Below are 24888 nucleotides of genomic sequence, written 5' to 3'. Positions count from 1 at the left end.
CTACTGTTTGTGATGGTTGGCTATTTTATAACTGTGTTCTCAGGTTCAGTAGCCATTTGCCACAGTACAATGGCTGTAAAGAACCAGTACAATCAAGGGACAATTTGAAAATTTCCAGAATTGTGGTGAATTTCCAACAAAATGGCCACACTGGGGTTGTGTCCATGATATTAGATAGTGTTAATCCGGAGTGCCTCTAAGGCTAGAGAAACATCAGGCATTGACTTGAAAGTTGGAGAAGTAACATATTTCTCATGTCACCCACATGTCTTCTCCAGTTCTTATTTGAAACAACTGTATTTAGAGACAGCCCAGAGGACAAAGACATCTTGAGTGGGAAGTTTCTAAGCTTACCAGATAGAAAGCTATTTCCATTCAGAAAGAAATGGGCAAGAGTTTTTTTCTCAGCAGCATCCTACCCCACTCAGCAACTCCCGTGGTTGAGCCTAGGTTCTTCTCTGGTTGAGGTGGAGTTCTTTCAGCCATGTGAACATTTAACTGGAAGCCACATTTAGGGGGTCTTGAACAATTGTTATGGGCTCATAGGTAGCCAGTCAAACCTCAGGGACATTTATTAGCCAGATCTATTTTGCCTTGTAAAGATTTTGGGTTTCTCTCTTTCAAAAGTTTTATTTCTCATCAAGCCAACACGACTCTCCTAAGCGGGCATTAAAAGACTTTGTCTCCTGTAATACCTTTGTTCATGAGCATGCTCAGATGTGTTGACCCTTCCAGCACTGGTGATCCAAGAAAGAATACATTGCAGGGAAATCTGGTTGTGATCTATAAAAGAGCTAGAGCAGCTGAATGGAGGTAGAAAGTCTTGAGGAGGCTGTCCTGAAGATGAGAACACCTTAACCAGGTCTGCTGACTCTTCAGTGGGCAGTGCTGAGCTGGACGGTTGGACCAAATCTCTCTGATGTCTTCTTCCCAGCCCCACCCCATTCCTCCCTGTCCCCCTCTGCTTCCTTTTGAGCTTGGGGTCAACGAATGGACATGAAATGTATGCTAGTGAGCAGAGTCATAAGGTGGGGACTGCCAGGCCATAGCATGGCCCTCATGCTAACTTCCACGACTGGACACATCCACTCTCCGAGTAAGGGCTACGGGAAATTCACCTACTGGATTTGATGTCTCCCAGAAGTGCTGCCAGACAATGCAGGAGCCTCTTCGCACAGTCAGGGATAAAAGCAAATGTTAAGTGCTCAGTGTGGGCAGGGTGTGGGGAGGGGGCGGGGAAGACTTTTCTTTCCTCATAATGATCACTTCTGGAGATGAAGACACTGAACAATCCATTGTTTTTCATCTTAAAAAAAAAAAAACAACAAAACAAAACCCAGCCAACATAGCCAGGTGGTGGTGGCTCTCTTAGTCCCAGCACTGGGGAGGCAGAGGCAGGTGGATTGCTATGAGTTTGAAGCTAGCCGAGTCTACACAGTGAGTTTCAGGACAGCCAGGGCTACACAGAGAACCCTGTCTCGAGAAACCATACCAAACAACAAAAACCAGTCTACAATCAATGTGGTAAGGTACCTGGAGAGAGCTTCTGTGCTTTTGTTTTTGTTGTTTGTTTGTTTTGACAGTACTCTCTTCTCTTCTACTCCAGAAGCCCAGACACTAGGGGCTGGCTCAGGGCATAAAGGAGCAGAGAATGTGATGCCCAGCCTTTCTTTGCTCTCTGTCAAGGTCGTTCACCGTTCATCCACAGGGTGGATCTGGTTGAACCGCCACAGCTGGCTGGTCTTACCATCACATTGACGCAAGTACAAGTCCTTATTGCTTGGCTGGACCCCAGCGTCCATGCATTTTCCAGAAAGAACGTGGATGATCATTCCATCCTGAAAAGAGAAAGAAGAAGCCCAATTCCTGACAGTTGTCAAAGGAGGACATTTTAAAGATTTCTGCTGAGTATTAAAGAGTAACAGAGGTGGTCTGAGCTAGCCTGGAAGGAGAGGTAGGATTGTCAGTTAATAGAAAATATAATTTAATTAACCCTAAAATGTAGACGCCACTCAACCCTTCAGGGTCATAAACTCAATTGTTTGTATTGCTGCTACATGACTGTGTCATTTCTTAGAATGTTCTGGTTAGGATCACTCTGTCAGGGTGTGTCCAGTCTTCTTCTTGTATTGTCAGAGACACTGTTGTCACTGCATGCGTGAGTTTGTGCTTTTAACAGGGGCTCATTAGCACCCTGTAAAACGTGCAAATTGACATCATGGATGCCAGACTGAGGGTATCCTAGAGGTCTACTCCGATTAGCCACACCCAAGAGACACACAAAAGGTAGAACTCCACTCCAGCAGGTTTAATATCCACCCTAACACTCCCCTTTCAAGAAAAAATGGATTTCTTTAGAAAATTAAACAACTTTAGCCACAATGTTATAAATCTTTCCTCATTGTTGAGATATTCCAAAATTCAGACTGTTTAAAATACACAAATTAGTTGTGTTTAGTATATTCCAGAATATTTCCACCACTGCCTAAAGATGCCATTACCCAGAAGCAGCCATTTGCCCTTCTGTTCTCCTTCCAGCCAGGGAATCAGCAGTCTTTCTCTGTGGTTATGTGTTCCCCTGTTCTAGACGTTTCACATAAGCACAGTTGTACAGTGTGGTTCCTTTGTAACTAGCCTCTTTCATTTTGCATGTTTTCCAGATTTATTCATGTTGAGGTAAAAACTCGTACTTCATTGCCTTTTCTCTTTCTTTTTACTGTGATAAAAAACAAACAAATGTACTAACGCTTGTTATTTTTGGAGCATTTTCAATTCACGGTCAAATCCACAGACACACAAAGACTGGCCTTTTCCCAATTCGGTATCTGGAGCCACTCACTCACCTAAGTATTATAATCCTTCTATTTTCTCTCCGTTAATGTGTGTTCTCTGGGAAGGATCTAGAATTTATCTATGGAAAATATAGGGTTAAAAACTTCACACAGCCAGGTGTGGTGGCGCACGCCTTTAATCCCAGCACTCGGGAGGCAGAGGCAGGCGGATTTCTGAGTTCAAGGCCAGCCTGGTCTACAAAGTGAGTTCCAGGACAGCCAAGGCTACACAGAGAAACCCTGTCTCGAAAAACCAAAAAAAAAAAAAAAAAAAAACTTCACACAAACAATGCAGTGTTTACAGTGAAATGTGAATTACAATGAAGAAAATGACAGCCATATTTTTATTTTTGGATACTTTAAAAATGTTTGTTTTTATTTTATGTGTATGAGGGCCTGAATGTAAGTCTGTGTACCATGTGCAATAAGTGCCAGCAGAGGCCAGAAGAGGGCAGCAGATCCTCTTGAACTGGAGTTAAAGATAGCTGCTAGCCTCCAAGTGCAGTGCTAGGAATTGAACCTGGATCCTCCTAAAGAGCAGCCAGTGTTCTTAACCACCAAGCTCTCTTTCTCCGGGTCCAACAGGTACACATACATACACACATCAATAGTTATTTCTTTTAAATTTTAGATTGTGTCACTACACCACTGACTGGGTTGTTTCTGTAACATGCTCCATCATCCAAGCTAATCCGAGATAATAATCTCTAATGGCGTGGGGAACAAATCAGTATATCTCCTGAGGCTTGGGGACCAGAGACCCCAAGGCTAAGCTACTAAGCTCAACATCAGCAGTACTATTGTGGAGAGTACTTGAGGTCTAGGAAGAGCCCAGGTTGCCATGTCAACAAGGTCAGTCTGCCCAGACGTTCTAACTGACCAGAAGTTCCTTGTGATCAGCCTGCGTTTCCGGGATGGGTTCCGTACCTCCTGGAAGTCCCAGTGCTGCTGATGGATAGCGGGGCCTTCCTCTGTGCAGTTCTGCAGAATCACCCGCCCTCCTCTGACATCGAAGCACAGGCGCTGTGGGCTGCTGAAGAGAATCTCCTTCCTGCCGGTGTGCTCTAGGTTCTGGGCAGAGGGGGTGGCAGTTAGCAGAGCCAAAAGGGTACCCTATCCAGAGCCAAGGGGAGACAAAGGAACACACAGAAGAGCCGAGTTCTAGAGACCATTTTCAGATTTTACAGGGGCGGCAGCAAGACTCTTCCTGGGTTCTCAGGAGCCAAGAAAGACCTCCTGGCCATTCTCAGGATTCTGTTTCCACCTTCTGGCAGGCTCCGGCGTTCTATTTCCTGTTTGCACATAAGGCTGTTTTAAAAGGCTGTCAGTGCCGGTGTGCACTGCTGAAAGGCCAGGGGAGGGATCTGTCCCAGACTCAGGCTGATTTCCTTCTAGAGACATCTTACCTGGCCCTGGCCAATTTCCCTGCTGTTTGTGGTGTCTGTGGACTCTTGATCATGGGTCCCACTGCCCTCAGGGTTTTATAGAACTGGAGTGTGTGGGCCTTTACAGAGGGGCTTGAACTTTGAGGGACCCATGTTGACCAATTGGATGACATGTTTTGACAACCCTATCTTCTGTTTGTTCCTGCCAGATGCAGTCTGGAAAATTCTGCTAATCAAGGCCAAAGTCCATCATTGATGGGATAGCCTGCTGAGGCTCTGTGTGTAATAGAAGACTCTCTTCATTAGCAGGGTTTCTCCTTCTCTGACCTTGCCTAGGGAATTCAAACCCTTCTCTCTCCTCCCCCAGCAACCCCCCCCCCCACTCAGGTAGCCTCAGATTACAGGATCAGCTTCCTAACCCCTTCAGCTAGCACCTGAGATTCCTGAAATGCTCCCCCCCCCACCCCTCCACCCCCCGCTAATGAGGCATTTCGGTACCCTAAGCCTTCAGCCAATGACTTTTGCCCATCCTGGATGTTTCTACCTCTCCATCCCCCAAGTTATATAAGCCTTGAATCACCCCATGTAAGGCTGATCTGACTCCCTGTAGTTGGCTATAGGTTCTCATGGGGCTTCCGAACCCCTCGACCCCTCTGCTCCTATCGTCTCTGTGAACCCTGTTGGCTGATAATTCCTCGTGCAGGGAGAGCCACACAGTCTGGAACTTCTTTTTATGTTAACTGTGTGAGTGAGACAGGACTGGCATCATGCTGCTGCAGTCACTTTGAGCCCTACGCTCGGAAAGGTTGGTTTCATGCTCTGATTCAATCTGTTTAGTATATACATCGCTGCCACTGCTTCGGAATTCTTAACTGTTAAATTAGAGGCATCACGTCTTCTATTTGCATTAGGCCCTGTTAATTTGCAAATTAAATATAGCGGTCTGCCTTGCTTGAAAATTCCAAACACTGCACAGTCAGCATAAATTTGGACCCTAAACACATCTCAGAAGCAAGCTGGTGGGAAAAGGGAGAGTAATTTTCTTCCCACTCAAAATCCCATCTGTAGTGGCAGATAAGTTTCCTGTTGTTTCCTTGTGGTCACAGGGCCGGGGAGGCGCGGGGGAGGCATGGGGAGGCGCGGGGGCGGAGGGAGGTATTAGTGCAGCTTTGCAAGGGCAGACTTCCCTGTGACAGTGAAAGCTGGGTGATGCGAAGATCATCACCGAGCTGAAGCCACTTCTCCCTGCCTGCAGCCACACTCCTGAACTCCTGAGGTTGGTGGCCACTGATCCCTGTCACCTCTCAGGGAAGCCCAGCTCACACAAATGGCAAATTTGCAGTTGCCATTTGAGTATTCGTTCTTGGATATTTCCTTTCTTTCTTGTAAACTCGACCTGTGCATGGAAAGGGGGGCATTTCAAATCCTTTTTACCTGGCAGATATTTAGTTGTCTTCCCCCAGGCCAGGGAGGAAGGGTGGTCAGTTCTGTTATTTTCCAATCTTGCCTGCCCAGATCGCACAGCTAGCCAGTGGGAACTTGATTCGAACCTGGCTCTAGACGGCAGTAAAGCTTGGACAGTTGTCAGCCTACCATGTGACTTCCTCGAGTGGCTCTTATGTCTTCATCTCTTGTGTCTGGTGTTACTGTTTGAATATGAAGTATCCCCCCGCCCCCCATGGGCCTCTGCTTCATATGCTCAGTTCCCCAGCTCATGGCCCTGCTTTGAAGGCTGTGGAGCCTTAGGAGGTGGGGCCTGACTGGTGGAAGCTGATCTCTAGAGGCAAGCCTGCTGAGGTCATATGCACCCCTGGCTCAGCCTTGCTTTATCTGCTGCTTACTCTGTACCATGTGAGCAAGCTACCAAATACCACATACTTCCGTCACCAGAGACAAGCCACTCCCACTGCCACCCTCACTGCCATGCCTTTCCCACATGTTTCAAAAGGAACTGAAATCCTCTGGAGACAGTGAACTTAAAAACAAACAAACAAACAAACAAACAAACACCCTCCTTTCCTCCCATGCATTTAGATCAGAGATATGCAAAAAAACGTACTAATGTGTCTGGTATGAATGACCATGGGTATTTTAGGGAAAATGGTAAAGTACAAAGATGTAAGAAACCAAGTGGATCCTGAGCAAACTCCTCCTCTGTGTACCCTCTGGGCCTTGAGCCTGGGGCCTAGCACTTTAGGCTCGAACTGGAAGGCTGGGACCAGCTTCTCATAGAGATGTCCTAGGCTTGTACTGCAGGCTGGGCCCCAGACTTCCCACTGAGACGTTTCCTCCTTCACCCCAGGCTCTCCAACTCTCACTCAACTGTTGTTTGCTCTCATTAGGCAGCTTTGGAGTATGACAGCTCAGTTCAAAGAACCCCCACCACAGACTGAATCAGATCTGGGGACGGGCTACACTGAAGGTTGTGAAATGAAGTGGACCTCTCAGCCAGGACGGGCAGCTTTCTGTAACCTTGGACAGTTATTCCTATGATGAGAAATTAAAGTGCAGAAGACACACTGTAAGGAGCACATTATTCTTCCAAGCGGCCAGAGGGTCCACGCGAATCCAGGTTCTCCCCTGGCTTTTTTAATTCTTTTCTATCCCTACTCTTGCACCTTTCCTCAGTGCTGGAGATCTGAGGTGAGCATCTAGGATGATGGTTCTACGACACAGCTTCCTCATGCGGCAGGTGCAAGGACTGGATACGTAGCCCCTTCATTCCCTCTGACTGAGATGCTCCATTCTTTGATGCTGGTCCAGTCTAAGGTGAGGATGCTGTGGGCAGACCTGTGACAAGTCATCACAGTGGGGGCCACGGGACATGGAACCACAGAGAGGAGCTACTTGGAAGGGAATTGGAGGGTATCCTAGGAAACAGCATCGCATTTTAAGTTGGGATGCCGTTCATCCTAAGAAGTATCATCACCCACCTGTTGCTGCCGGTTGTTACTGCAAGGAGCCAGTGTCATGGGGCAGCCCAGGATGTCACCTTCTGCTTGGCAGTCTGCACAGAGGCCAAATCCAGTGTTGTGGAGCTGAAAATGGACATCCACATAGATGTGAATCTGACCTCCACTGTGAGGATGCCTTGAAACAGGTTCTGATTCCCTGTCTTCTCTAGACCTTATCCCAGCATGCATGGTTCAGTCACCGAGAGATGAGTCAAGTCCAAGACACTTATCTTAAGACAGAAGCCTCCAGAAGGAGTCAGGCCATGGATTTAGCACAGACTATAGGGAAACATGGCTGCCTTCCTCAGGCTGGCGGGGAGGCAGGGAGGGGGAATCCAAAGGCCTCTGAGACCCTACTGAGCCTATATGTGGTTGCCCAGTATAGAGGGTGAGTGATCTTGTCTTGGCAAGTGACCTCCCATGTCCCGGGCCAGGCCTTGCCTTTCCAGAGAACCTGGGCCTGTGATCAGATGGGTACAGCTCAGGGTAGACATTGGCCAGAAACCAGTGGAATGTCCGGCATCCCAGCCTCCTTTGCAGCTTCAGGCGCTCTGTACAGTCTGGCTTTGCAACCTGCAGATAAAGAAGGGCATGGGAATGGAGTCAGAAAAGCTTGTTCCACCCCAAGCTCACACAGTAGGGGAGGGAGAGACATAGATGTGAAGGAGCAGAAGGAGTGGGGCAGAGCCACCGCACATCTCAGGACTGCAAACAGGAGGAAGGGTCCTATGCTAAGGGAGAGTTGGGAATCTTCTCTAGAAAGAGGCGTGGCACCACCAAAATTGGAGGCAGCACTGCCTCTTCTCACAGACCCCCAAATCTTCAGCCTACAAAGACCACAGTATCTATTCCCTAAGGTGTTTTCTCTGGAGTGTGGAGAAAGGATGCACTCTATCTGGGTTGTACCACCGGCCTAATGAAGACAAGAGCTGGCCCAGAGGCAGTGGAGACGAAGTCTGATGGGAAGTTTCAGAGTAGGGGGACAGGGAGAGGCAAGTTGACTTCTTTTCTTCCCTTAATCTCAGTTTTTTCCATTGATGAACCACTCATTTAGGCTACACTGGCCCCTACCATTGGCGTTCTCCTTTATAACACAACTGTAGGAAGATGAACACCAGCCCTCAACGCTAGTTTGATGCTTTTGGCTGCTTGGTAAGATATGAAAAAACCCATCTAGAAGCTTAGAATAAATTTCCTGGGACTGAGGCTTTAGGAAGAAGTGTGTGTGTGTGTGTGTGTGTGTGTGTGTGTATGTATGTACGTGTGTGTGTGTGTGGTGATAGCCACGCCAGGGCTCCACGTTAGTGGCCTCTGGTTTTCAGCAAGACACAGAGGGGCCCAGTAGGCTGTAAATACTTTACATGCTGTGTTGGGCTGACTCCATCCAACATGCTGTGTTCTAAATGACTCTGTCTAATGGAAGGTTGGCTCAGGTACATCAGAAGCCTGAATATATTTAATTTTTTTTTCATGGGTCCTTTATAAATGAAATCTGCATTGACATTAAACAAGGGTCATGTGAAAGCAAAGAGAAAATACTAAATTGACACCCATTACATAAGAGGAAAGAAGAAAAAAGATTCTCTAGCCTAAAGGCTAGAGAAGGTCTCTCTCTCTCTCTCTCTCTCTCTCTCTCTCTCTCTCTCTCTCTCTCTCTCTCTCTCTCTCTCTCGGAGACAGGGTTTCTCTGTGTAGCCCTGGCTGACCAGGCTGGCCTCGAACTCAGAAATCTGCCTGCCTCTGCCTCCCGAGTTCTGGGATTAAAGGCATGTGCCACCACGCCTGGCAACTCTAAACTCGTTAGCTCAGCCCTTGCCGCTTCAGGATCTTCCTCCCACCCCTCCTGTGGTGTCTGAGTGATCCCAGGCAGCCATAGCTGGAGCATACTTCTGGGGTGTGTCTAGATTTAGGATTAAGTAGAGTCCTGGTGAGAACTGCCCTTTTACCTACAATGCTCCTCTACAAATCCAAGCCAGAAGCTACAGTAGTGGGGTCCCTCCTGTGTGAAAAAGGAGCTGGTCTACTCTGGGTGTTACTTGGACTCACTCAAGGGGGCGCAGAGGGAACTCAAGCTACCTCAACCTTGGGGTCTGTGTTGAAATTTTAAGTCATCTCCCATTAAAGAGACCACAGATACAAGTTCAAGGAGTTCTGAGAATTGTCTGGAGGCTGCTGTAGGGAAGAGGGTACATTTGGATAAAAAGGGAACAAAATCCTAAGGACTTCAAGAAAAGGTACTGAGTACTGGTTACTGGGTACTAGGGCTCTTTCATGGCTCAACCTTGTCTGACTTTCCCTGCATGCAGTGGTATGGGTATGTCTCTCTGAGGACCCTGCCTTCATCTGTGCTATCTAGCAATGGGCTGGTGAGAGACTGGTGAGAGCCGTTTCCTTACTACGCCAGTCCTTTGGGCCCCCACTTGCAGTGTGTCAAGTGTCATGGCAGCCTGTGACTCACAGCAGAGCATGTGTAAGTCACTCCACAGGAACTGACCAACTCACAGAGCACACTGAGGGGCACTTAATTACGTGGTTAAAACTTCAACCTTCTGTGGCTTTTTTGAGTTTCATAACTTATTTTTATACTCAGATCTGTTTTTTGTCTTGGATATTCCCTAATCCCTGAGTACCACTCAGGATGAAAGTCCTAAGAGTCATGGCTCATCCCTTATCAGGCTCTGTGGTGAAAGACAGCATCCAGGACATAGCATCCTATAACAGTCTGGGAATTCCAGGCAGAGGTCAACGGTGATGCCCAGGGAGGTTCTGGCAGGGACATAGGACAGTCACAACAGAGAGAAGGGTCGTTCCAGAGGGCCAGCTCAGGGAAGCTCAAGCCAAGAATAAAGGAGCGGGTCCTTCATGGCAGACTTTAAGCTGGTGGCCTTATGTTGGCCAAAGGCCGCTACTAGTCCCTTCTTACCTTGCTCAGGGTGAAGGCCTCTGGGATGTGCCTGTAGAAGGTTTCCTTGAAGGATGATAGCCAGGTCTCAGCAATGATGATCTTGTTCTTCAAGGCAACCTCGGGGTCAGGCCCAGAGCTGGCATCTTGGCTTCGGTAGATGTGTCCCACTCGAGAGCAGGGAAGGATTTCAACAGAGCCACCGCAGAGCCAGGCCTGTCACAGAAGGAGAAAGTGAGTATCTCTCCCTCCCACCTCCCTGCCTGTGAGCCACTGGCAGAACACCTGCTAGTCATAAGCCAGAGTGACTATTTCAATGCTCAGAGTGCACTTTCCAGATCAGAGAGTTTGGGCAGCAAGGCGGGAGGGACAGCAGAGGGCAGTTGTCCTAGACTGGAACTGAGGGGCAATGGCTGACAGCTATGCAGCTTCCTGAACACCACTCGGAAACACCTACAGAGTCAGTCTGCAAAGCAGTTCAGGGGTCAGCACCCCCACCTTCCAGCGAATGCTTTCTCAGGAAGATATGCCTGCAGTGGCTAGGAAATTTCTAAAAACCAGTGCTGTCTCCTGCTGAGAAGACACAAGAGGTAAAAGCGCACCCCCTTCTTCACTCACTCCAGAAGCTTCTCCCAGCGCCCCACTGCCCGTTGGACAGGAAGCCTTTATTCTATAGTTGGTGACTGAAATTACAGTGGAGAAGTGCTGGGCCAAGCCTTGGTTCAAGAACTAAAAAGCACACCAGGCATGGGGTTCTCAAAGCCTGTGCCCCAAGATACCTCGGAGAACTCCAAGGGCACTGCAGACATCTGTCATTTGTTAGAGAAGCAGCAGACTTAGTCATTATGCAGACTGCAAGCCTGATGTAATTCACATGCCCACATTAGATCGGATGTTCTAGAATGGACGCCTTTGCTGGGTTGGGCTTTGGACAGTTGGTGTGACTGAACAGCAAGCACAATGCTGTAATCAGTGTGGCACAGACAGTGAAGGTGGTGGCTGTCCAGCACGGTTCCCAGGACAGAGGGCCCATCAGGCCCATCATGGTTCCCAGGACAGAGGGCCCTTCAGGCCCATCATGGTTCCCAGGACAGAGGGCCCTTCAGGCCCACCATGGTTCCCAGGACAGAGGGCCCTTCAGGCCCATCATGGTTCCCAGAACAGAGGGCCCAGCAGGCATAGTGTGGTTCCCCAGGCATAGCGTGGTTCCCAGGATGGAGAGGCTGAGCTACACCCAACGGGCCCTCAGTCTTGGATGTAACCACTCATTGCCAAGAGTGGTTTCACATCTGACTGGTGGGTGCTGTAACTGATCCCCTTGACTGTCCTAATGCGGCACCTCTTTAGTATAGTTGCTCACATTGTGGTGACCCCCAACCATAAAATTATTTTTGTTGCTGTTTCACAACTGTCATTTTGCTACTGTTATTAATCTCATTGTGTGTGTTCTGAAGGTCTTAGGTGACCCCTGTGAATAGGTTGTAACCCGTCAGGTTGAAAACTGCTGCCCTAGATACTACGGGTGCCACGAGTAGAGAATGTACCAGAAGCTCTGAGTTCTCTGCAGTGAGAGGAAAGGCTGATAGCACACCCTCTCCAGATGAGGATGCTGATGGTCGAGTTTACAGAAGAGGCTGAGAGTAAAATCAAGGTAGGTCATAAGAGACATGGTCTGGAGGGAGGGTTGACATATCATGCTGCAATGACTATATATAATTTGCCCACAACTATCCCCAACACCTGTCCACAACAGCCTGCCTCTGAGCTACGTACATGGCTCCAGAGATACCACCCAGGGCCACCGTTGACATAGGGCCTACCTTGAAAGACATCTCGAGATTTTCACTATCCCCCAGTGACAGAAGGGGATCATATGCTCCGGTGTTTTGGAAGTAATGTCTGTCCACGGCCACCACCTCTCGGGGTACCACAGGGCTCCTGCACAGAGAAGCCAGATAGGAAACTGTAGTTCCACCCTGAGCACAGAAACAGGGCCCGGGTGGGGCTTCCTGGCGGCATGTCCAGTGATTTAGACAGATGGCTCTGGGCTTTGGTGAAGCTCAATACTTTGAATCACAAGACTGGAGCAGAGCAAAAATGTTTTAAATCCAAGTATCTTAAAAAGAGAACTGGGGGCTGGAGAGATGGCTCAGCGGTTAAGAGTGCTTGCTGCTCTTCCACAGGACCCAAGCTTAGTCTAGCACCCATGTCAGGTAGTCCATTAAAAACACTAATTCATTAAAAAAGATGTTGCCAATCAGAATTGAAACGATTACTTGATTGGGTTTCCACCTGAGCCATTTAGTTACTTGTGGGTTTTTGAATGAGACATATTACTTCTCTGAGTTCCTCACTCCTAAGTAGGATAAATAACCATTCACAAAACAACAACAACAACAAATAACAAACAAATCAACCAACAAACAAAAACCAAACAAACCAGTTTGCAGTTGAACTTCTTGAGGACTGAAATACAAAGTTGCACACGGTGCCAGACACAGTACATGCCATATTTTAAATACGACAAGGTCTTCTGAGGGCTTTGGACTTTGTGGGTATCAATCGTGGCTGAGGCTTTGTTCCAGCCACCCAGCCACTGAGGAAAGTAGGTGGTTTAAGGAGCTTGCTGCCTTGGATTGCATTATTGTGACATTGGGGGCTTAATCTGTATGTGCTCTGGGCACAGTGAAGTAGAGGCAGGCAGCCTGGCTGAGCCATTCCAGAGTTCATGACCTACAGAGTCTGTGAGCTTGGACAACAGCTGTTGTTTAGCACACTAAATTCGAAGTGGTTTGTTACCCAGCAGAAAATTTCTAAAACAAACAAACAAACAAACAAACCAACCTACTTAAATAAAACAATTGATCAGAAACCAAACCTAGGAATAACGACTGCCAAAGCTGGATCTATTTTGAGAATTATGATGTCATCGTTCAGCCAGCTAAGTCTTCCTTTTCACTGAGCAGAGTCCGGTGACCAGGGAATTTGCTGTTACCTGGGTCAAGATGAGCTCAGCTTCTTTCTACCACAATCTCAGCCTTGGCATCCGTGGAAGCTTCTGGAAGAGCTTGCCTGGACTCCATTGATACAACACTGGCAGCAGCGCTGTAGCTAGCTGATTGCTTTTTACACTATTCACAGCCTGACCGTCCAATGTGCCAGTTGTTAGGAAACTGTCCAAGTGTGAGCTCAGGGAAGGGAAGGCCTCACCTGACAGGGCTGATGGGGGATGGGAGGCCCTTCTGCTCCTGCTCCCCCAGGGGCTCCCATCGGAAATCCAGCTTCCAGTCCAGCGTCCCTCGATGCAGCTTGGATGCGGAGTACTGAAGCGTCTTCCCGTCAATCACGTCTATGACTGGAGACACCACTCGGCTCCTGGAAAGAACCGAGGATCAGACAATGATGCAGACCACTCACTAGCTGGGGACAGAAACAAGAGCTGTGTAATGTGTGGCCCCGAGCAGCAGCCACGGGCCACTCCAGCCTGTTGGCCTTGAAACTGTGCTTTGTCCCAGGTGAGAATCTCAATTTAGAATATTTAATATAAAAAAGGGGTGTAAAATACTTTAAATATTTTTTATATTGATTACGTACTGATATTATGTTTTGAATATACTGGATTTACTCAGATACATATCAGGACCAGGGAGCCAGGGCTGATAATGGACTCCAGATCCTTTGGCTAGGGTTTAGAGGAAGTTGTGGCTCTTCAAAGCAGCTGTCTGGCACTGTCCCCTCTATAGCCCCACTGCACGAGGGAATGAAGTTCCTGGAGGTGTCCTCCTTTGGAGACACTGAATGCTCATCTGATGACAGATTGTGTCCTAACACAGACTCGAGAGGCAGCAGTGCTCCTTTCTCTCTCAGAGAGCAGCTATCGGCCCTGGCACTAAGGCCAGAGAAGCTTAGCTTTCACTAAGCTGTGGTGTGGTGTGCGGTGTGAGCAGTGTCAGGCAGCTCAGAAGAGCTGGTAGGACCGAGTACTACACAAATTAGGAAAAGGGGGTCTTAGACGCGTCCAGTTCTCAGAGTGTCACAGTGTAGCGATTCCAGAGAGGATAACTCAGGTGGCTGAAAGACGGCTTTCTTTCAAGTTCTCAAATAGCTAGGCTAGGTGATGTAATATCCAAAATGAATTCAAGACCACCCAGTACCTTCCCCCTTTGAAAAAGGACTTTCCAAACTGTACTAGCAGGCCAAGTGCAGAGCCAGATAAGGCTGACTAAACAAATGCAAAAACATAGTTTTAGCGGTCAAAATGACTGAGCCAACAAGCTGCCAAAACAATATTAGCTGTTCTCAGAGAAATAACCATAACAAGATAGTAGCTCCCAGAGAAATCCCCCTGCCCTGCCTCACACTAAAAACCTCAAGGACAGACAAAATGAGAGTCACCCTATACAAACCAACCAATGTCTAAAAAGGTTATTGGCTATACCAATTAAAATAAGCCAAACTACCCTGGTGCATATATCCCGCCCTTACAAAGGTATAAAAAGTGTGTTCTTTCTTTGTTCTGGGTCTCTCCTCCGACCTGCGTGCTGAGGGGGGAGGGTTCCCCAACATGTTGAATAAGTAAAATCCTCATGCGTTTTGCAACAGTGGCGGTCTTTGTGGTCTTTGTGTGAGTGAGGGTCTTTTAACAAGCTACAACAGTGAGCTGGAGGAAAGAGTGGGCAAAGTCATGAGGAGGCCGTGGGAGGATAAACAGATGATCGAATCTCAGCAAGCAGTGGGCATGTGAAGAGAAGACCCCCAAAACATCAGAATCCCAAGAGCAGAGGCTCTGGGGACAGAGAAAGACAGATACAAAGGAGTTGGGACAGAAGCTACCAGAGGGGGTCCCACGGGTTTTACCCAAAGATTGAAGAGGCTTGGCTCTGCCCCTCTTTCAGCCTACGATGAGGACTGAGATGACATGAAGGGTGACAGCCATGTTTAACATGTCCCAGCACCAAGAAAGGGTGGGAGGGGCTGTTTCTCTTTGAACAGCTTCAGTGGTTCATAGGAAGAAATCTCACTCGGTACCAGACAGCCTGACCAGACAGACACCTGTCCTTCAAACTCTTTGCACATGGCTTCACCTCTTTGAGATTCAGTTTTCCTCTCCAAGAAACAGAAGCAGGAATGAAGTGCCCTGAGCCATTTCATGGAGGGGCGTCACTGAAGAGCAGAGCACAAGATAACATTAATTGGTTCCCAAATGTTTATTAATGTGAAGTCATGAGGCAGGGAGAGGTGATCTCCAAGGTGCCCCCAAGACACCCATCTATTACATCAGGGTGGGGACTAGACAGGGAATGGTCCAAAAACTTGTGGTCAGCAAGGGTCCACAATTTTGAGAGTGCTAGCACACATGGAACAGAATCAAAGATGGCCTCCTTGTAGGCTTGGTAAACTTCTCTTGTCCTCAGTTTGGTGCTAAACTTATCACACATCTCCTTTCCTTATTGGGAGGCAGGCCAAGAGCGGGTAGAGATGTACATCATGGAATTGGGTCTGTCCAAATGGGTCTGTCTCGGTTCATGATTTTTTTTTTTTCTTCTGTGTGATCATCCACAACTTCAAATGAGAGCAACCACAGGTTGTAGGAATTGGAACCATGGGGTCCAGTTCTTTTTTTTTGTTTTGTTTTGTTTTTTTTTGTTTTTTGTTTTTTGTTTTTCGAGACAGGGTTTCTCTGTGTAGCCCTGGCTGTCCTGGAACTCACTTTGTAGACCAGGCTGGCCTCGAACTCAGATATCCGCCTGCCTCTGCCTCCCGAGTGCTGGGATTAAAGGCATGCGCCACCACGCCCGGCATCCAGTTCTAATCTAACAGCTCCATCAGACTGGAAGCCTGCTTGAGGGGCAGGGATGGTGGGTGACTGAGGCCCCTCCCCACACTGCTAGGTAAGCTAGTTACCAAGATTAGGTTTCCTGGATAGGATATTCATACTGAGGGCATGATTGACAGGTCGGACTCAGGAGGCATTGGAGATGAGAAAGAGAGTGAGAGAAAAGAACCATATGGGCAAAGCAGTGCTGACTCAAGGGATGTGGTAAGGCCCTCTCAACTCTGCACTGCCAGGGCTTGGCCTAGTTAGCATGTCACACTGTGTGTAATGCAGAAGAGCAAAGGAGATGGGAATCTGATTCTTCTTCCTGGGCATGACCTGTGGTCTAGGCTAGTTTAGAAATGTCTTCCCCCATGATGTGTTACAATCTCAGCTGAATCTGTGTTGAAGTCAGAGGTAATGTCAGGTACCATGTGTGCAGCTCTTCCTAAGTAGCCCAATGGGCTTGGGTGCATTGGACATGACGGGAGCTGTTCTCAAGGCTGGAAAACCTCTAGCCTTCCTTCCAGTAGCCTCCCTTCCATACTTATTACAAGGCTCAAGCATCTGCAAGCTCCAAGGGATACACAGCAAATAGTGGAGATCAAAGTACTCAAATGGTGGGAGGATGCTCTGTTCTGTGAGGGACTACACCTATGGGTTATCCCTCCCAGGCCCATTCCTTCCTCTGCAGATCCCAGGTGGGACCAATTACCTGTCATCAGCTATTCTGCTGAGGAGGGGCTCCAGCCAACCAGGGTGGCACTCACAGTGGGCATCCATGAAGACCAGCACGTCCCCTGTGGCTCTGGTGGCCCCCAGCATCCGGGCTCCGATGGTGCCGAGCCTCCTATTGCTCCTGAGCAACTTCACAGCCTCCAGCCTGGCCACGTATTCACTGAGAGCAGACTTCAGCAGTTCTGGAATTGACAGGGCCCTATCAATGGGTGGGGTCCCAGATGCCACATGGAATAGTGCTGAGCATCACAGCGATCACTCTCTTAGAAGCCACATCGAGTGCTGGATTCTCAGCCCCCAGTGTTTTATTAAAGGGTGGTCATTTCTAAGGTTTGGGATGGCTTATAAGAACTATTAGCCACCAGGAGGGATAGAGTAGAAAACCAGAAGAGGAGAGACCTTGCAAATGGTCTCCAAATGAGAGTATACCCAAGAAAACCTGCTCTTACACCCCAGCCTCAGGCTCTTACCCAGAGAACCCAAACTAAGTGGACAATGGGGTTAAGGACCCTGGGGTCATAAAACCCTGTATCAGGCAGACCACTGAGGTGCCTGTTGCGCCAGAGGCCTCGCCCCAGTGGCAGGGTGAGAAGAGGAGGGAGATGAGAGACCTGGGCTACTTCTAGCTGTATGCTTTTGGAAGGAAGTGAAGGCTGTGGTTCAGGGGCTAGGCAAGGATCCAGATGCCCTCTGGTGGGAACTGAGGACCAGGGAGGAATCCTGTCTCACGTTTCTATTGTGATAAAACAACAACAGGAAGCAACCTGGGGAGGAAAGGGTTTATTTTGTTTTATAACTCTCAGGCCATAATCTGTCACTGAGGGAAGAAAGGGTGGGAATTCCTCGCAGGAACTGAGTCACCTCAGCAGCTGATAGGAAGGGACAACAGGTCGGCTGGGAGGCCTCTGCCCAAACCATGGCCGAGGAGTCTTTAGGTACCTACCCAGCCCACCTACTGCCTATCGGCCTCAACAAAATGCAGGCCAAATGTGCCTCATGCACTGGACACAGTGCCTCCGGCTGCTCTGACCCTCTGGAGGGGGGGTTGCGGGGGGGGGAGGCAGAGGGGGAACCTGGCAAATGCAATATGGGAGAAACTCAAAAAGCACTAAGAAAGGCTCCATCCCTCCTTGCCATCCTCCCTAGCCTCCCTACTTAGAGGTGCCGAGCAGATTCCCCTGCACAACTGAGATCTAGATCCTGAGGTGATTCAGAAGGCCCTGGGGATGGAGCCCAGGGCTTCACCCCCAACAGGAAAGAGCTCCACTCCTGAGCTATATCCCAGCCCTTTGTTTGCTTTCTTTTTGAGATTATAATTTAATTATAACATTTCTTCTCACCCTTTTCTTCCCCTAAATCTTCCCATGTACCCCTTCCATTCTCTTTCAAATTTTCAAATTAATGGCCTTGTTTTCACTAATTATTATTACATCCATCTATCTATCTATCAAATCCATCTATCTATCTATCTATCTATCTATCTATCTATCTATCTATCCATCCATCTATCTATCCATATCTATCTATCTATCTATCTATCTATCTATCTATCTATCTATCTATCTATCTATCATCTATCTATCCATCCATCTAATTTCTCTATCAAATCTATCTATCTATCTATCTATCTATCTATCTATCTATCTATCTATCTATCTATCTATCTATCAAATCTATCTATCTATCTATCTATCTATCTATCTATCTATCTATCTATCTATCTATCTGTCTATCTATCAAATTTATCTATCCATCCATCCATCCACCCATCCACCCATCCATCCACCCACCCATCCATCCACCCACCCACCCACCCATCCATCCATCCATCCATCTATCTATCCATCTCTATCTATCTATCTATCTATCTATCTATCTATCTATCTATCAAATTTATCTATCCATCCATCCACCCATCCACCTATCTATCTATCTATCAAATCTATCTATTTATCTATCTATTTATCTATCTATTTATCTATCTATCTATCTATCTATCTATCTATCTATCAAATTTATCCATCCATCCATCCATCCATCCATCCACCCATCCACCTATCTATCTATCTATCTATCTATCTATCTATCTATCTATCTATCTATCTATCTATCTATCTATCTATCTATCAAATTTATCTATCTATCTATCTATCCATCCATCCATCCAACTATCTATCTATCTATCTATCTATCTATCTATCTATCTATCTATCTATCAAATTTATCTATCTATCCATCCATCCATCCATCCATCCAACTATCTATCTATCTATCTATCTATCTATCTATCTATCTATCTATCAAAACTGTTGAGTCCATATAATATTTTATGTATGTTTTCAGGTCTTACTGTTTGGCATTGAACAACCTATTGGTAAATTCTTCCCTGGGGAGGACCTCTCCTGCTCCCAGCTTTTCTCAGCTGGCCTCGCTCTTTGTGGAGCACTGAAACTTCATGGGCCTCAACTTCCCCGTTCAGTTTGGCATGTTCATTATTTGTTTTCTTTGAGATAGGGTCTTAATATGTAGCCCAGGTTGCCCCTGAACTCACAGAGATCCGGTTGCCTTTGCCTCCAGAGTACAGGGATTGAAGGTGTGTGCCACCAGGCCTGGCTCATAGTTTAAAAAAAATTGCTAAAAGTTCTCACTAAATTGTCTAAGCTGGCCTTGAACTCTGTCATACAGGCTGTCCTTCTGAAACCTGTGAAGCCTCTGCCTTGGTTTTCTAAGTAGCTGGGGTTTTCTAGGGAGTTCAGAAAATGGAGGTCTGAGACCCATTCACTTACGTGGAGATCAGGTGAGAATTTCTCTGTTTTTTTTTTTTTTTTTTTTTTTTTGGTTTTTCGAGACAGGGTTTCTCTGTATAGCCTTGGCTGTCCTGGAACTCACTTTGTAGACCAGGCTGGCCTCGAACTCAGAAATCCGCCTGCCTCTGCCTCCCGAGTGCTGGGATTAAAGGCGTGCGCCACCACGCCCGGCTGAGAATTTCTCTGTTGATGACTGCTTTTTAATGCAGTTTCTTGTCCTGAGCATCCTGACAGAGGGAGCATCCCCCACATCCTACAGTCTGGGCTCTGGGCCCAACTCTCCCTCTTTTAGCACAACTCAGCTCTGGTCTTTTTCTCATCTTTGGTCCTCAGTTTCCCTTCTGGACAGCTGGCAGGTTTTGCCCAGCACCCAGGAGACAGTGAGCACCCATGTGGAGACCACCTTCTTTAGACACGATATCTTAGGGAGAGGGTAACAGGGTGTGCAGGGAGTCAAAGGCTGAGGAAGAGAATCCCAGCTGACTGAAGTGACTTTCCCCAGGGGCCTCTTGGGTTTACCAAGTCCTGGGAGTTCCCTGTCCTTGTCCTTCCTAGCTTAGATGATTCTTCTTCTGCCCTTTCTTGCCACCTTACTGACCTCTGCTGGGGTCCTTCAGCCATTAATTATGCACACTGGAGTATATGCACACTGGAGTATGTGTTCCTTCTTCATTGGAAGCTTGCCTGTGGGCTTGAACTCCCTCTTTTACATGAAATCCCCCTTCCTTTTGTCCTCCCCTCCTCCCTTCTGTCCCAAGGTCAGCGTCTCCCAGTGATCCAGGGTTACCTTGCTGGCTGAGGTCATCTACAAGGATGATCTCCTGCAGCAGGGCCCTGGGTGCTGTGTCCAGGATGCTGTGGACAGTTCTCAAGAGCGTGGGCCAGGCCTCGTCATGGAAACAGAGGATGACGCTGGCTGTAGGCAGGCCACTTGTAGGGTGCTGCTGCAGACACCTGTGGGGAAGAGTATTAGGGAGCCTTCCAGCGGAAGTTGAGAAGGCTTCTTCTTCTGCCAGCTGTCCCTCACTCTTCATGCCTGGCTGGGCCACTGCGACCATAGCTTCCTCCCATCCCAGTTCAGTGGCTCTCCTGGGATTTCAAGCGGCCACACAGAAATCCCAAAACACACTGTAGCAGCATGTTCCAGCTCTCAGCCTTCAGATCCCAAGAGCCATGCTGAACCCAGCCAGCTCCTTCTTTGTACTTGCAGGGAGCTGGTCCCATTCGCTGAGATGGTGGCTCTCAAGTGTATAGGGGGAATGGATGACAAAGTCAACACGGCAGATAAGGGAACTGAGACTCAGCAGGCAGCCTGTTCCCCTAGGCCATGTGACTGGTACAGGGCAGAGCCCCAGCTACTCTACATTCAGAATTCCTGGGTGATTCCTGCTTTAGCCACCCCTGTCTGGATACCCTGCCCCACTGTATTGTCTGCACCTTACACCTCAGCTCTGAGGTAAAGGAGGGGCTCAGCATCTGCCTGAATTGCTGTCAGAGAGTCCACTGTAGAGGAAACTGATAACAGCCTAAGACACAGAGCAGCCCAGCACTCACACTTTACAAAAGGACCCACTTTGTAAAGTGAAACTTCTTTCTGGGTCAGAGTCACCAGTCTGGGCCTAGCCCTGTCTGGGGGACACAGTCCCCCAATGATGCTGAGTGTCCCTCTGCCTGGTCCCTTCCTCACCAGAGTGGAAGCTTTTGCTGAGTAGTAGTGACACTTGGGATGAAGACCAGAGATGTTTGGGAGCTGTGGACCAAGCTGCTGCAGCCCACACGCCTTTCCAGCCATGATAGAGTTAATCCCATCAGCCAGGAGCGCAAATAAGCTCAAATATGTTCTCCTTCCAGCAGTGCTTCTGTCAAACACTCAGTCATACAGTGAGAAGAGTAACTGATGCAGCCAATGTCTGTGGGGTTTTACATTTACATGTGTGCATGGACGTGTGTGTGTGTGTGTGTGTGTGTGCGCATGTACATAAGCACAGGAGTGGAGGTCAGAGGGCAACTTGCTGAAGACAGTTCTCACAGGCTACTGTGTAGGTTCCAGGAACTGGGTGGGTCTTTGGGCCTGGCAGCACGCTATGCCATTAGCTGCTCTGCCATTTGTAGCTTTGCTTAGTGTTTGGAAGTGATCAGGTTCCTCATTTTAAAAATTAGAACCATTTTCCTCTTGAGCCAGGTGTGAAAAAAGTGTGAGTGTGGACTCTCTGTCATCATTTTTGTAAGGTGCTGTTTATAGATGTGTGTGTGTGTGTGTGTGTGTGTGTGTGTGTGTGTGTGTGTGTGTATGTATGTATGTATGTATGTATTTGTTGTCAGGGCTACATTGAGCTCACTTAGGTAAGTGCTCGACCACTGAGCTACATCTCTAACCCTTATTTATATATGTATGTATGTATGTATGTATGTATGTATGTATGTATGTATGTATTTAGGTGGCACAGACACTGTCATAGCTAGGGTTTTACTGCTATGAACCATGACCAAGGCAACTCTTATAAAGGACAGCATTTAATTGGGGCTGGCTTACATGTTCAGAGGTTCAGAACTCACAGAGATTTGCTTGTCTCTGTCCCCTGAGTGCTGGGTTTAAAGGCGTGTGCCACTACTGCTCAGCTAGTGTTCTTGATTCTGTAGGGTCTCTTTATAGTAAGCAGACAGTTAGAGGAGCTAGAATTTCAAAGGGTGTTCTGTTTCCAAAATTTTTGAGTTTGACGACCAGACATTTGTGTGTTTTCTCTTCAGACTGAGAGACGTGGTGAGCAGATGGATGGGAAGTGTGAATGGTTATAGCATACAGGCTGACAGGGCTTCTGTAGGTTTGATGGGCAGAGAGTGCATGACTCCACAAAGCTGGGTGGGTCTCCTGGAGCAGTGTGGAGAGGACCTAGCTCCTCTCCCCGGAAGAAGCTCTCACGACCTTCAAGATTCACACAGACCATACGGACCACTCCTCAGGTCAGAGGAGATCAGAGCTGAAGACCACCATGGAGTGATGGGGTGTGTCAGGTAGGACCAACAGAGCACTGAGTGGTGTGTACACCATGGTGTCTGCCTGTGGTGCGCGCACAGGTCCAGCACCTTCCACACACCTCGTCCACACACCAAACATCTTTAGTTAAGCATCCGCAAAGCCCTGGGGCTCAGAGCATGCTAGATGGTTCTAGAAGGAACAGGGGTTTATTAATTTGTTCCTGGAGACAGAGGGTCTGGAGGAGGTGGGCTGTGGACCATGCAGGTTACACAGCTTCCAAACACCATGGAAGGAAGGGGTTTGAATATATATGAAGTTTGATGGCCCTCTGTGGTCCCAGAGATGTGGGCTCCGTCACCTAGTAGGCAACGAGAAGAGTCCTCACTATGCCCGTGGCTGGCAGTGCAGTAGAAAGAGTGTGCCATACCCTGAAGCCAGCCAGACTACATCTTCACCCCTTACTCCAAGGCTCTTGACTGAGGGCATCTTGGGAGTTCACTCCCATACAGCAAACAGAGAAGAAACCGAGAGTGACCACTGGGTTTGAATCCTGGATCCGTCCCTTCTTAGACTTAGACAAGTGGTGTGAAATCTCTAAGGCTGACAACTCCAGAGTTATGAACTACACCATCTCTCTGGACTCCTCTGTGGGCCTCAACTCCAGCTGCTTCCAGGGGCAACCACCTTGAAGACACAGCTTACCCTGGTATCCTTTCTGCTTGGCACCCATTCCCAGGCTCTGCCAGGGCTTCCCAGGACACTCACCAAAAACATCGTTATATCAGGTCTGCTAAAACCATGGAGTTTGCCTCCAAACACAGAAAACAAAACCCAAATGCATAAGCTATACAAGTACTGGAAGGAGACCTGCAGGTGGTGGGGGGCATAAAGAAGGGAGAAGGTAGTTCAGACAGAATGGGGCAGGCAGGTCCTTCACAGGTCCCTCTGGTAGGGACCAGGTAGGGGAAGGGACTCAGTATGTACCCAGAGCTGAGATAATATATTCCAAACACAAATCCATCTATATTTAACTTATCTTACAAAAAATTTTACAATAACAATTTTCTATTTTGTGATGTATGTTTTCTAAATCATTTCAAAGCAATTGAACAACTAAGGCCGATGTACAACATATTGATCCAGGCTCTGGGCCAGTAGGTCACTTTGCCTCTTAAAACATCTGTGTTGGATGTGAAGTGAGTCCTGCTGGCCACCTCTGCCCAGTTTATCAATGAGGGAGTAAGTTGCAAAGACCTTGGGATTGCACAGGTGACCAGGCCCTCAGGCAGAGGCATTGAAAGGCACGTGCATTGTTTTTATTAAATGGTGGGGCTGCTGTCTGACAAACGTCTTACCAACCCAATTTTTAAGTGCTGGACATGTGTCCCAAAGCCCGGCCCTGCCCGCACTGCCTCACCTTCTGAGGGAGCATCAGAAGAGCTTAAACAAGGAACCATGCTGACTCAGGTTTGGAGCCCGCCTTTGCTACGGACATCGCTAATTACCCAGCATCTGGACAAACAGCTCTTTCCAGGGCAGGGGTGTGGCCTGAATGCAAAGGGACAGTCCCCATGCCGAGAAGCATGTCAAAGCATGCTCACTGTCTGCCCCTCACCCCCGGGAACTTGGCAGATGCATTTGCATGGTGTTCTGAAGAGGCTGAGTCACCACATTGTACCAGTTGGCCTGGCTGGAGCACTAGCCTCACCCTCCCATGTCCCCTGGCCAGGGTAGAAAGTGTTCTAGCAGTTTCCTAAAGCTGTGTTGTCATTACTGCTCCCACTACACCAGTGGGAGTCCCCCCTAGGTGGCCTTCCATATCTTATCTCTTGCCCTGCAGCTGCTTGTCAGTGTCCCCCAGTGGACCTAGAACTCTTTAGGGGGTGGGGCTAGGGCTGGTCTTGCTCATCTTCATTAAATAAGATCTTTTCAGGGGGCTGAAGAGATGTCTCTGTAGTTAAGAACACTTATTGCTAATGAAGAGGACCCAGGTTTGGTTCCCAGCATCCACAAACAGTTCACAACCGTTCTTAACCTCAGTTCCAGAGGATCTGATGCCCTCTTCTGACCTCCTTGGGCATGTATCAGGCACATATATGGTACACATGCATACAAATAGGCAAAACACACTTATAATTAAACAAACAAACAAACAAACAGATAAATAAATATGGAAAAAAGGGTTTGTTCAAAGAATGAAGATTCTGCTCTTAGTCTCAAAGAATACCCAGGATGGCTGTGTACTAGAGGAGCACCCAGGATGGCTGTGTACTGAAGGGGCACCCAGGATGGCTGTGTATTGGAGGAGCACCCAGGATGGCTATGCACTCAAGGAGCACACAGCACTAACTGACAGGAGTCAATACCAACTTCCATCATGATGAGAAACCTAATTTTCTACCTTGCCTGTAGGCAATAGCTGGGAACAGCAACTTCCACACAAGGCCAGAACATGGCTGGAGAGAACCCTTAGGACAAT

At 48.0% G+C, this 24888-nt stretch overlaps 1 protein-coding gene across 2 annotated transcripts in view; it reads right to left on the bottom strand.

Moving 5' to 3' along the window:
- Window positions 1-1275: 1275 nt before the first annotated feature.
- Window positions 1276-24888, bottom strand: part of Galnt15 (polypeptide N-acetylgalactosaminyltransferase 15) — a 32477-nt gene continuing 8864 nt past the window's right edge. Inside the window, exons 2-10 of one of the 2 annotated variants that reach the window (XM_021181905.3) lie at window positions 20220-20386; window positions 16603-16807; window positions 13283-13447; window positions 11893-12010; window positions 10094-10288; window positions 7612-7743; window positions 7150-7254; window positions 3759-3902; window positions 1276-1838 (exon numbers count right to left, since the gene is read on the bottom strand). In XM_021181905.3, coding sequence (XP_021037564.1) covers window positions 1692-1838; window positions 3759-3902; window positions 7150-7254; window positions 7612-7743; window positions 10094-10288; window positions 11893-12010; window positions 13283-13447; window positions 16603-16807; window positions 20220-20386 — 1378 coding nt within the window. In that variant the 3' untranslated portion in view covers window positions 1276-1691. Of the gene's footprint in view, window positions 1839-3758; window positions 3903-6153; window positions 6995-7149; window positions 7255-7611; window positions 7744-10093; window positions 10289-11892; window positions 12011-13282; window positions 13448-16602; window positions 16808-20219; window positions 20387-24888 lie in introns of those variants that run through there. The other variant, XM_029469136.2, reaches the window with a different exon arrangement.

The sequence above is a fragment of the Mus caroli genome, unplaced genomic scaffold (assembly GCF_978045245.1).
Source record: "Mus caroli unplaced genomic scaffold, Mus_caroli_1 scaffold_12, whole genome shotgun sequence".
Lineage (NCBI taxonomy): Eukaryota > Metazoa > Chordata > Mammalia > Rodentia > Muridae > Mus > Mus caroli.
The sequence above is the reverse complement of the archived record's forward strand: the minus strand, read 5'-3'. Positions and strand labels throughout refer to the sequence as shown.